At 31.6% G+C, this 12610-nt stretch overlaps 3 protein-coding genes across 3 annotated transcripts in view; 1 reads left to right on the top strand and 2 right to left on the bottom strand.

The window, feature by feature from the left end:
• The window catches only part of LOC130893737 (protein bark beetle), a 49124-nt gene extending 48062 nt beyond the window's left edge, over nucleotides 1-1062 (bottom strand). Inside the window, exon 1 of the mRNA XM_057800072.1 lies at nucleotides 283-1062. Coding sequence (XP_057656055.1) covers nucleotides 283-576 — 294 coding nt within the window. The 5' untranslated portion in view covers nucleotides 577-1062. The remainder of the gene's footprint in view (nucleotides 1-282) is intronic.
• Nucleotides 1063-2511: 1449 nt separating this feature from the next.
• Nucleotides 2512-6717, bottom strand: LOC130893739 (ribonucleoside-diphosphate reductase large subunit). Its single transcript, XM_057800074.1, has 4 exons — nucleotides 6541-6717; nucleotides 6380-6468; nucleotides 6131-6308; nucleotides 2512-4680 (listed from the first exon to the last, which is right to left on the bottom strand). Exons 1-4 carry the CDS (start codon nucleotides 6581-6583, stop codon nucleotides 2615-2617), a joined length of 2376 nt encoding a protein of 791 aa, XP_057656057.1. The 5' UTR covers nucleotides 6584-6717; the 3' UTR covers nucleotides 2512-2614.
• On the top strand, nucleotides 6623-12463 carry LOC130893738 (ribonucleoside-diphosphate reductase large subunit-like). Its single transcript, XM_057800073.1, has 7 exons — nucleotides 6623-6717; nucleotides 6872-7080; nucleotides 7133-7221; nucleotides 7386-7563; nucleotides 7630-8603; nucleotides 9662-10082; nucleotides 11721-12463. The coding sequence occupies exons 2-7, from the start codon at nucleotides 7041-7043 to the stop codon at nucleotides 12428-12430; spliced, it is 2412 nt and encodes an 803-aa protein (XP_057656056.1). The 5' UTR covers nucleotides 6623-6717; nucleotides 6872-7040; the 3' UTR covers nucleotides 12431-12463.
• The last annotated feature ends 147 nt before the right edge of the window (nucleotides 12464-12610 follow it).

The raw sequence follows: 12610 nt of genomic DNA, 5'->3' as shown, positions 1-12610 counted from the left end.
AAAATTCAGCTCACTAGGATTTATTCCGCAGATAAAACCTAAAATGACGGGACTATTAGTAACCACACTAAATTCTCATCTCATTTCCCATTGAAGATGAAGTTTTATCGAAACGATTTTTTAAATTAACTGTTCTTGTTTTTAGTAAAGAATAGTAAAAGCGAATAATTTTTATTTTTTTATAAATTCGTGATACATTTCTTGAAACAAAGAAACATTTTCTCATAATATATACAAACTTTCACTTAAAAAAACACTCAATATTAACCTTAAAATATTTACCTCTGCTGTTAAGATTCCTCGAACTGTAATCCCAACTTGAGGATCAACTTTTATCGTAACACCAGGTTCAATCACTAATTCAGCTTGATAATCAACTATGATATCATTTCTTAACCTATACGGACTTAGCGATTTAGAAAAAGTGAATTTATTAAATATCGTCCCGCCTGAATGCTCGGTTAAAGTTTTCCCAGAACTGTCACCAGATTCTTCGTTACTTTCTTGTAAGTAAACGAATTTTACGATAGACAACAAAGCTAATAAGGACAAGGAAGTCCTTTTAAAATCACACATATTGAATCACTACCATGTCACTTTTTATTATAAAAATATTAGTCTTTTAACGAATCACAGATATTTGAACACAAACGATGCCTCGTAATTTCGTTTCGAAATACTTGCATTCTTCGCAGCGTTAATTTCGTTTCGTCATATTACAAACAAAAATCGATTTTGAAACTATATGAGTAATTAAATAAATTCCGTTTATTAATAACGAAAAGACCGTTTATTATGCATTTTTTTTCTACGAGGACGTTGAGGGAGGACGGAAGGTGCGGTTATACTAGTTTTTTTATGTTAAAACTCACTGTCACGTGACGTAATGCAACCGAGAATCTCCCCACTCACCTGCGAGCCAGGTAAGAGTGGTAAAACAGGTGCGATTGTCGGATTTCTCCACTAGATAGCGATGTTTACCAAGCGGAATAAAAGCGAACTGTAAAATTTAAATTTCCAACTTTCTTTAAATAATTTCACTAGCGCGTTGGCCCTGCACGTAACTTGAGCGTAGGTAGATTTAATAATGAAGGTAATTGGGTGTCATTAAATACTTTTTTCTAGAAATTATTCCTTATCTTTTTATCTACGTAAGATACTTTATTAGCTTTTATTTTATATTTTATCGATCAATATTTGACGCGATATTATTTATCAATCTGATTACGATAACGGGGCGTGATATAAAGGTTGTCCTAATTCATAATCATCGTTTTAAATTTATTTTTTAATGCGTTTAAATATATTTGGTTGCGACAAAGTAATTTCGGTTTTGTAGTATAAAATAAAATTAATTTTTTTTAACAAAGAATAGTTTTTAATCAATTATATTTCCAATTTGCGTAATGATCTTTCGTCATCTTTAGTTTAGCTTCATGATTCCGCTGAACCAGGTGAGATTGGAGGTCATCGTCGTTTGTAAAAGTCAGATGGTGCTAGATCAGGGATGTATGGGGGATGTGTTCAAAAAAACTCCTGACACTTGTTTTTCATCTTTCGATTTGGTTTGTGCTGATTCATTGTGTTTGATCCTTGATCGTTTTCGAACTATGTTACCGTACAGGATCCATGTTTTCTCACCAGTGATGATTCTTTTCAGGAAAGGTTCAGTTTCATTTCGTTTAAGGTGCATATCGCAAATGTTGATTCTTTGTATTGAATTATTTTGTTTTCAATTCGTGAGGTTACTAAATATCAAGCTTATTATCTAGAGACGCAGCCTCTAAAACAGTTATTTGGCGTTCAACTACAGTAAGCCGACCAAAAGAGTTTCTATATGCGAAATTAAATACAGGGTGGTCCGTTCAAGAAATACCGACAAAAGTTGTTTTTCATTTTGACTCATCCTGTATCAGATTTAACGAATATACAACGTAAAATAATCATTTTCATAAAATTTTTAAATCTTTAACAAAATACTGCTACAACAAGATTTTAAATTCGCATGGCAATCAATTGAAAAAAAATATAAAAAAAATGGTATTTATATTTTGAGTTAGCGAATATTAACTAAATCGATTTTTTTTATTAATTTTGGCACTACTTATAAAACTATTATTTCAATAGATAATTGCAATTTTGGTAAATTTTTTTAATTATACAAGGTGTTAGATTTATCAACAATATTGGTTACAACTTTTGAAATACCCCGTATAACACATTACATTCAATCTAACGTTGTCGATACACTGACATAAAAGAGTTTCCAAATGCGAAATTCGAAGTTAAATACAGGGTTGTCCGTTCAAGAATTACAGACAAAAGTTGTTTTTGCATTTTGACTCGTCCTGTATTAGATTTAACCAACGTACAACGTAAAACAGTTACAAAATCGATTATTTCCAGAAATTTTGACACTGCTTATTGTTTTAATAGATATTTACACTCGTACACTTTTTTCAATTATACAGTGTGCAGCACTTCTAACAGATTTTGTAATAAAATAATAAGTTACTCCACTAATTAAAATTTTTTATTAGTTTTCAAATATACAAGGCACTTAATTTAATCTTATAAAACCATCACAATAAATTCCTAATTCGAATAGAACTTCTCAAACGACATTTTTAGTAACACCATTCACGCCATCGGGAGTCACGACGCAACTTTCCTCCTTCCCGTTCTTAACGATCAATTTAGTTTTATCAACCGTAAACTGAATAGGTTTAGCAGCCGGTTTCGTTCTCAAATAATACATCCCGGTCTTGAGCCCTTTACGCCAGCCATAGAAATGAATTGACGACAAAACTCCGTAATTAGGTTTCTCGACGTGTATATTTAAACTCTGACTTTGATCTATAAACGCTCCCCTATCGGCGGCCATGTTAAGTATCACTTTCTGCGAAATTTCCCAAACGGTTTTATAAATCGCTTTGAGATCATCCGGTATCGTAGGTATATTTTGTATCGAACCGAGGTTAGCTAAAATCTGATTTTTCATAGAATCATCCCATAAACCTCTTTCGGTTAAATCGTTTATTAAATGTTGATTAACTACTTGAAATTCCCCTGATAACACCCTTCTTGTATAAATATTCGAAGTATATGGTTCTATAGATTCGTTATTTCCCAAAATTTGAGCTGTCGAAGCTGTCGGCATCGGCGCTAAAAGCAACGAATTCCTGATACCGTGTTTGGATATTTTTTCTTTTAAAATTTCCCAATTCCATAGATCGGTAGGGGTAACGTCCCACATATCGTACTGTAGAATACCTTTACTAGCAGGACTACCTTCGTACGTGGAATAAGGACCTTCTTTTTCGGCTAATTCGCAACTGGCTTCCAAAGCTCCGTAGTAAATAGTTTCGAATATCTTCCTATTTAGTAAACTGGCTTCTTCGCTATCGAAAGGTAGTTTCATTAATATAAAAGCGTCTGCTAGTCCTTGTACACCGATCCCAATGGGTCTATGGCGCATATTGGAAGTTTTAGCTTCCTGCACGGGATAATAATTCACATCGATTATCTTGTTGAGATTTTTCGTAACGACTTTAGTAATTTCTTTAAGTTTAACGAAATCGTATGTAGTTCTATCCGGGTTAACGAACATATTAACCGCTATCGATGCTAAATTACAAACCGCTATTTCATCTGGGGAGGTATATTCCACTATTTCCGTACATAAATTACTACTTTTGATAACCCCTAGATTCTTCTGGTTACTTTTCTTGTTACACGCGTCTTTATATAGCATGTAAGGCGTACCGGTTTCGACTTGAGATACGATGATGGCTTTCCATACTTCTTGAGCGGGGAGTTGCTTCACGAATTTTCCTTCGGCTTCATATTTCTGATATAATTGTTCAAATTCGTTTCCATAGCAATCGGAAAGACCTGGGGATAAATAGGGACACATCAACGACCAAGTTTCGTTAGCTTCCACTCTTTTCATGAACAAATCCGGTATCCAAAGAGCGTAAAATAAATCTCGGGCTCGTATTTTTTCTTTACCGGTGTTTTTTTTGAGATTTAAGAAATCTAGTATATCAGCGTGCCACGGTTCGAGGTATACTGCAAAAGCACCGGGTCTTTTATTACCTCCTTGATCTACGTATCTTGCGGTGTTATTAAATACTCTTAATAAAGGTACTAGACCTTTAGCTTCTCCACTAATGCCTTTAATGGGAGTTCCTTTCGCCCTAGCGTTGTGCACGTGGAAACCTATACCTCCAGCGGATTTAGAAATGTACGCACAACGCGTTAGAAGCGTAGTGAAACCTTCTACGCTGTCTTCAGGTAACATAAGTAAAAAGCATGATGATAATTGAGGTTTGGGAGTAGCGGCCGAGAATAAAGTTGGACTGGCGTGTGTAAAATACTTTTCTGATAATAAATTATAAGTGTTAATAGCGGATTCGATGTCTTCTCCATGAATTCCAACGGCAACTCTCATTAGCATATGTTGTGGGCGTTCCACTATTTTACCATTAATTTTTAATAAATACGATCTTTCCAATGTTTTCAAACCGAAATAGCTGTAGGAAAAATCTCTATCGTAAATAATACAGGAATTTAGACGTTCTGCATTCTTCATTATGACACCATAATGGTAATCTGATATCATAGGTGTACGACGATTTGTTATAGAATCAACCATATTATATAGATCGTTGATAACTTCTGTAATCAAAGAATAAAACTATTAGAGTCAATTGGGGTAAATGTAAACTGGGATAATTGTAAACGCACCTAAAGAAACACGACAGTGTTTAAATTCAAAGTATGCCTACTTTATTTGTATTTTGATTAACCCTGTATAAGATTTAATTAGAATTGATTATTTTCATAAATTTTTCGAATAATTGAAAAATTAGCATTTCAACATATATTTGCGCCCATACACTTTTTATATTACACACGGTGTTGCACTTATTATATTTATAAACAATTTTGATTACAACTTTTTAAATGCCCTGAATAACTTGTTACTTAAAACTTTATGTTTGTTGTAACGTTGAGATAAAACAGATTTTAAATTTTCTATAAAATACTGGGAGATGAAATACAAAAGTAAAAGAGAAATTGTATTTGAATTTTGATTTACCCTGTATACGATTTAAGGAACAATATTAAATTGATTATTTTCATAATTTTTTAAATCATTGAAAAATTATCGTTTCAACACATATTTGCGCCCGTACAGTTTTTTATTTATACAGGGTGTTGCACTTATGATTTTTATAAACACTTTTTAAATACCCTGTATAACTCGTTACTTAGATCTTTACGTTGTTGTAACGTTTAGATATAACGGATTTTGAATTCTTTATAAAATACTGAGAGATAAAATAAATAAGTAAAGAAAAAATTATATTTGTTTTTGCTTCACCCTGTATACGATTTAAGGAACAATATTAGAATTGATAATTTTCATAATTTTTTGAAATCATTCTAAAATCATTGTTTCAATAGATATTTGTGCTCGTACACTTTGTGATTTCTACAGGGTGTGGCACTTATTATTTTTATCAACACTTTTGGTTACAACTTGTTAAATACCCTGTATAAATCTTTACTTACAGCTTTATGTTTGTTATAACGTTGAGATGGAACAGATTTTAAATTTTCTATAAATACTGGAAGATAAAATGAAGAAGTAAAGGAAAAATTGTATTTGTATTTTGATTCACTCTGTATACGATTTAAGGAACAGTATCAGAAATTATTTTCTTTATAAATTTTTAAAATTATTTGAAATCACACTCAGATATCCTCCTATAGTCGAGCTAGTAAGGCTTTTCTAGAGAGCTTCGCCCCACATTAGTAGATCTATATGAATGTTCCTCAAGTTTTTCAACATTAAACTGCTGCAACTGACTAAAACAGGCTCATAAATAGGATTTCTTTACAAAGTCAACCCTTCAATAGTATTAGAAATACTCTAGACACTCTAAGCTATAGACTGCTAATTCAAATATTTAAAATATTGCGAAAAGTTCACAAAAATCATTAAAGGATCAAAAACATGAAATATTGTCCACAATTACCCCAATTGACTCTATAATCTTTTTAATTTATGATGTTAAAACTTGTTTTTGTACTAAAATTGATATAAACATTTCATTCTTACCACTGAATTGTTTTTTTGTTTCTTTGTGTAAATTTGACATAGAAATTCTAGCAGCAAGTGTAGCATAATCTGGATGATCTATGGTTTTCATAGCAGCTGTTTCGGCAGCTAATATATCAAGTTCGACAGTAGTCACTCCCGGATAAAGACCACTGATGACTTTTAGAGTTATAGACACCTAGATGAAAGATAAATATGAGTTTATAGTCTATATTATTAATTGAATATTTTATATTTGAATTTACTCACGGGGTCTACAAAGTCCATATTCAGTCCGTAGCATAACTTTTGAATTCTTGATGTAATTTTATCTACATGAACTCGCTCCTTTCTCCCATCTAAATAAAAAAATAAAGTATAGTAAAGTATAATAAAGATTTCGATCAATATATTTTAAAATGTTGTGTTACCTCTTTTTACAACATAAAACTTGGTTGGTGTTTTTGCCACCATTATAATATACAATCTATCTATAAATAAAATTTGAACTTTATAGTTGAGGACAATGGTATTGAACTACAGAATTGGGAATCTAATAAAAACATTTACGCGCCAAAGCTCGCAGATATTTTCTGCTACTTTTTTAGGTAATAAGAATATATTTTATGAAAGCTGATCAGCTACATTTATGAGAAATGTAATTGTATATTATTTTAATAATTTCAAATACATGAAATTATTAGTTTCAATTATATTTTTAAAATATTATATATGATGTTAACTTTATTCTAATTGATTTAGCATGATTATTACATAATAACGTAGTGAGCCTTATTGAAGTTGAGTCCTAATATGAAATGAAGAAAAGAGCGTGAATTTAACCTTTTAAAAATCCAATCATATTGGCGGGAATTAAAGTTCCGACAAAAAAGGAAACCATACAATATTTGATTATTATAAGTTTACAAAAATGGTTAAACCCTTAAATAAGTTTTTTGTCCTAAAGAGAGGTAAATATATATTGCATCCTGTGAATTAATTTTTTATATTTAATGTGTTTAGGAGGCCGAAAAGAAGAGGTTCATATCGATAAAATTACGTCTCGTATACAAAAATTATGCTATGGGTTAAATGTGGATTACGTTGACCCTGTAAGTACATTTCAAATTCGTTAGAATACACTTGATTTTGCAATATTTATTAGTCGGTATCAATTTAGTGGTTATAATGATAGTAAATCCGCGTTGCATCATTATAGTGATAGTTGTTGAAGGGGTAAGTAAGTAGAGTTTATTGGATTCTGCTCATTTTATAGGTTTCAATAACTCTTAAAGTGGTAAATGCGTTATATCCTGGAGTAACCACTGCGGAACTAGATGCCTTAGCAGCGGAAACAGCAGCCGCTCTTAGTGGCGACCATCCTGATTATGCAACTTTAGCAGCTCGTATAGCTATATCTAATCTACAGAAAGAAACTAAGAAACAATTTAGTGGTATGAAATATTTATTGTTATATTTGTATTTAAATTTTTTCATTTATTTCTACAAATTTATTTTAGACGTAATCGAAGATCTGTATAATGCATATGATGAAAAAACTCCGTTAATATCATCAGAATGTTATGAAATAATAAAACAAAATGCAGAACGTCTTAATTCATGTATAATTTATGATAGAGATTTTTCTTATGATTACTTCGCTTTTAAGGAACTAGAAAAGTGCTATTTGCTTAGAATTAAGGGCAAAGTTGTCGAAAGACCTCAACATATGTTAATGAGAGTAGCAGTGGGTATTAACAGAAATAACATAGAAGATGCGATTACCACTTACAACTTACTTTCCGAACGGTTTTACATACATTCAACAAATACTCTACTTTCAGCAGCTAGTACTACACCCCAACTCTGTTCTAGTAGCGCTATGATGATGCCGGATGATAGTATAGAAGGAATATTCAGTTGTATACGTCTCTGTAGTATACTATCCAAATACGCGGGTACGATAGGGCTAAATATACAGAACATCAGGGCTAAAGGGACTTATATAGCCGGCACAAACGGTGTATCTAACGGATTGGTACCGTTGTTAAGGGTATTTGATAGTGCTGCTTATTATATTGATCAACGTAATACCAAAAAAGCATCAGATATCGTCGTCTACATAGAACCGTGGCATTCTGATATACTAGAATTTTTAAATTTGAGCAAACCCAATGGAAAAGAAGAAGTACGAACTAGAGATTTATCTTATGCACTTTGGGTACCGGATTTATTTATGAAGAGGGTGGAATCGAATGGGAAATGGTCTTTGATGTGTCCACACAAATCTCCAGGGTTAATGGATTGTTATGGAGAAGAATTTGAAAAACTTTATGAAAAATACGAGTCTGAAGGTAGATATATTAAGCAAATTTCAGCGCAGGACTTGTGGAGAGCTATTATTGTATTACAAGCAGAAACTGGAGGTCCTTTAATGATGTATAAAGATATCTGCAATAAGAAGAGTAATCAGAATCATATAGGAACTCTTAGGGTGAGTTTATATGCATTTATAATCATTTTTTATGTATGTATACAAATACGAGGTGTTTCAAGTAAATCTGATGATATCTTCACTGTTTTTGGAATTGGAATGGAAAAAATAGGGCAGATTATAATATCAAGAAGATATCTTTAAAATTAGTTACTAATTGGAGATACAATTTTGGTTTCCTCCACGATTTGTCTCTAGATCTTAGTACTCCATTAGTTGTTCCTTACAAAATAGCTGTGGTTGTCTTAGTAGTATAAATTTTCACTTTAAGGATTTTCTTTCTTCTCTTTCTTTCATTCTTTGGGATTTTACGAGTTTTACAGTTTCCTTGTCATTTACTATGCTCAATTCTAAAATTTACCATTCTCGACTTCAGAGTACCCAGTAGTTGGTTCTGTAAAAGCTGGAATATTCTTTTTTTCTGTTAGCTCAATTTTTGGATTTTAGGATTTTCTTAGACATTCAGGTCTCTCCCATCCTCTAAACAAGCTCAAATCAATACAATATTTGAGTTTTTATAAATATTACAATATTTAAACCATTAAGTGTATCAATGTTGAAACCATAAGGTTTCTAACCTTAGTAACCCAGACACTGACGTCAAATTAGCCCATAATTGATTCTTCCAAAGGAGCCGTGGTCTTCTTCTTTTCCAGGTAGCTCGAATTTTGGCTCCTAGGATTTTCTTAGACATTCAGGTCTCTTCCACCAACACCATATTTGAGATTATATAAATATTACAATATTCCCATTATTCAGTGTGTCAATTTTCAAACCTTTTTCAAATCTTTTACCCCATCATTGATTCTTCTAAAGGAGTTGTGGTCTAGGCTAAAGATGACCAGATCCATATCAGCTTTCACTTTCAACTTGTAGAATTTCAGCTTTGCATCTTTCGGAATCAACTTTCATCTATTTGAAGGATCTGAAGTGTTCATTGCTCTTCTCACACTGACATTTTCATCTTAAATTCATTGGAAGACGTCCCACTATATCTTTTGGTCATAAACAATTAAAAAATATATATTCAACCCTATTGTAATTAAATTAAATTTTAGGGTGGAAGTTATAGTGGAGAAGTAGTAGCTTTTACATCACCAGATGAGATTGTAGCTTGTCCTCAAGCATCTATAGCTTTGAACATGTTTGTAAATACCGATAGAAAAACGTTCGATTTTGAAAAATTGAAAGACGTTTCTAAAGTAGTTACCAAAAATTTAGACAAAATAATCGATGCAAATTTCTATCCTGTAAATGAGCAAAAAACTTCGTGTTTGAAACATAGACCGATAGGAGTTTCTGTCCAAGGATTAGCGGATACTTTTATATTAATGCGGATACCATACGACAGCGAGGATGCCATGAATCTCAACAAGAAAATATTCGAAACTATTTATTATGGAGCGTTAGAAGCAAGTTCTGAACTAGCTCAATTAAACGGGCCTTATCCTACCTATCAGGACAGTCCTGTAAGCAAAGGTTTGTATTATTATTTATGATCAGTACATTATAGTTTCAAACCAAATCAGAAAACAATTTTTGATACAAAAAATCTCAACTACAACACTCCATAACTCGAGAATATTCAAAAAGTAATTATTTAGTATTTTACTAATGAATTACTACTACTAATGTATTACTTATTGAAATGCTTCAAACAGCTTCCATTTTGGAAATAAACTTTTTGTTTTATTGTCATAGATGAGAAGAATATGAAGTTGTGGTATGTTATAAGGGGTATTTAAAAAATTATAATCGAAATTGTTGATAAAAATCTCATTAACACCCTGTATAATTGAAAAATTGTACGAGAGCAACGATGTATTGGAGTCGTAGTTTTTCAATTATTGTTGAAATTCCTTAAAACAATTCAATATTAATCCTAATATAGGTTGAGCCAAAATCAAATACATATTTTTATTACTGTTTTTAAACGGATCGCCCTGTATTTTATTCCAATTTTAATTTACTTCACTTATGAATCACCCTATATTACCTATTGAAATGCTTCAATCAGCGCTTCCATTTTGAAAATATACTTTTTGTTTTATTGTTATGGATCATATAAATCAGATTTAGAAATGATTCACTATATAGGGTGATCAATTTTTGTGTATACACTGCCCCACATTGAAATTATATTTTTCGCTAAATGTATCACTTCTTTAAATTTTGTAATTTCTTCTATTTTCTCTTTACAATAATGTAAAGGATATTAACAAAAATATAGATGAAACGTCGTTAAGAAGTACATCCTGTATAATTTAAAAAGTATGTGACAGTAATGATCTATTAAAGCCGTAGTTTGTTAAAGTAATTGTTAAAATTCATAAGAATTATTGATTTTGTTAATGTTCGTCAAATATGATAAGGGGTGAGTCAAGATACGAATGTAACTTTTTCTCAGTATTTTATAGTCTACCCTGTATTTCAGTTTTCATTTAGAATCTCCTTTATTTCACTATTGCGACGATGAAAAGTTGTATGTAATATCTTATACAGGGTATTTAAAAAGTTATAATAACAAAAATTGTCTTATGAAAATCGTTATAATTGAATCGCTCTGAATAATTGAAAAGGTATGAAAGAGAAATGATAGATTGAAACCGTAGTTTCTCAAAATTATTATCAACAGTTATAAACATTATTGATTTTGTTAATATTCGTTAAATCTAATACAGGGCGAGCTGAAACTTTGATGCAAAATTGTTGATAAAAACCAAATCAACTTCAACACCCTGTATAATTGGAAAGTTGTATAAGAAGAACAACCTATTGATAACGTAGCTTTTCAATGATTGTGGAAATTCATTAAAATTATTGCCTTGTTAATATTCGTTAAATATAATACAGGGTGATACGAAAAAGAATATTAATAATTTTATTCTCAATTTTTTCTGAATTGATCTCTCTATATGCAAAAGAAATAATATATTGAAGTAGTTAAAATTTCAAAAAAATGTAACATTTTTATTTTTTGTTGAGTCTAATACAGGGCGAGTCAGAACACAAATAAATTTTTTCCTAAATTCTTCCTCTTTTTCTTTCCCAAAATTATAGATATAATAAACTATTAACAAAAGTTGATTTTTTCTTTTAATATTGTTATCTTTTCAGGTATTCTACAGTTCGATATGTGGAGTGTTACCCCATCCGACTTATGGGATTGGTCGTCGTTAAAAGAAAAAATTAGCAAAACGGGAATTCGTAATTCGTTACTTACTGCCCAAATGTCGTCACCTATCCTTTCTAGATTATTTGGCAACAGCGAATCAACAGATCTGTACAGATCTTACTTGTACACGAGACGATTATCGTCAGGAGATTTTCAAGTCGTCAACCCTTATCTGTTACGTGATTTAACTGAAAGGGATATATGGGACGACAAAATTAAGGAAACCATAATAAACAACGGTGGTTCCATACAAAGTATTTCGGAAATCCCCGAAGATTTAAAATCGATATACAAAACCACCTGGGAAATCTCACAGAAAATCGTCATAAATATGGCTGTAGATCGAGGAGCTTTTATCGACCAAAGCCAAAGTTTGAATATACACATGACGAATCCTAATTACGGAAGCTTGAGCTCCATGCATTTCTACGGTTGGAAGAACGGTCTTAAAACTGGAATTAACAGATTAAGAACGAAATCCGCTCCGAAGAACCACTACAAAACCATTCAACAAGATAAAGAAGATGTTAAGAATAAAGAAAACGATGTCGAAGAAATTAAGTTGAGACAACGACAAGAAGAAGAAAAAAATTTGGCCAGTTTGGTTTGTTCCTTACAGAATCGCGAAGGTTGTGAAATGTGTGGCGCTTGAATTTAATTTTAGCATAAATTTTTTTTTTAAATACACACTGTTGTTATTTTTCCATTCAAAATTCTTCTCCTTCCTTATTTCCTCATTTTATCCGAAGTTGCCATGATTTTTGCGTTTTTTGTTTTCGAAATTTGTGAATAGATTCAAAGTACACGTCAATAAGACATGGATCATTACACT

This window comes from Diorhabda carinulata, chromosome 5 (assembly GCF_026250575.1).
Source record: "Diorhabda carinulata isolate Delta chromosome 5, icDioCari1.1, whole genome shotgun sequence".
In the NCBI taxonomy this organism is placed as follows: Eukaryota; Metazoa; Arthropoda; class Insecta; order Coleoptera; family Chrysomelidae; genus Diorhabda; species Diorhabda carinulata.
The sequence above is the reverse complement of the archived record's forward strand: the minus strand, read 5'-3'. Positions and strand labels throughout refer to the sequence as shown.

Excerpts from the sequence above, each read along its gene's own strand:
- LOC130893739 (XM_057800074.1), bottom strand. The coding sequence starts at position 6,583 with ATGGTGGCAAAAACACCAACCAAGTTTTATGTTGTAAAAAGAG. Across the intron at positions 6,469-6,540 it reads GTTTTATGTTGTAAAAAGAG|ATGGGAGAAAGGAGCGAGTT; the intron begins GTAACACAACAT and ends TTTTTTATTTAG. Across the intron at positions 6,309-6,379 it reads ATATGGACTTTGTAGACCCC|GTGTCTATAACTCTAAAAGT; the intron begins GTGAGTAAATTC and ends TCTTTCATCTAG.
- LOC130893738 (XM_057800073.1), top strand. The coding sequence starts at position 7,041 with ATGGTTAAACCCTTAAATAAGTTTTTTGTCCTAAAGAGAG. Across the intron at positions 8,604-9,661 it reads ATCATATAGGAACTCTTAGG|GGTGGAAGTTATAGTGGAGA; the intron begins GTGAGTTTATAT and ends ATTAAATTTTAG. Across the intron at positions 10,083-11,720 it reads GGACAGTCCTGTAAGCAAAG|GTATTCTACAGTTCGATATG; the intron begins GTTTGTATTATT and ends TTATCTTTTCAG.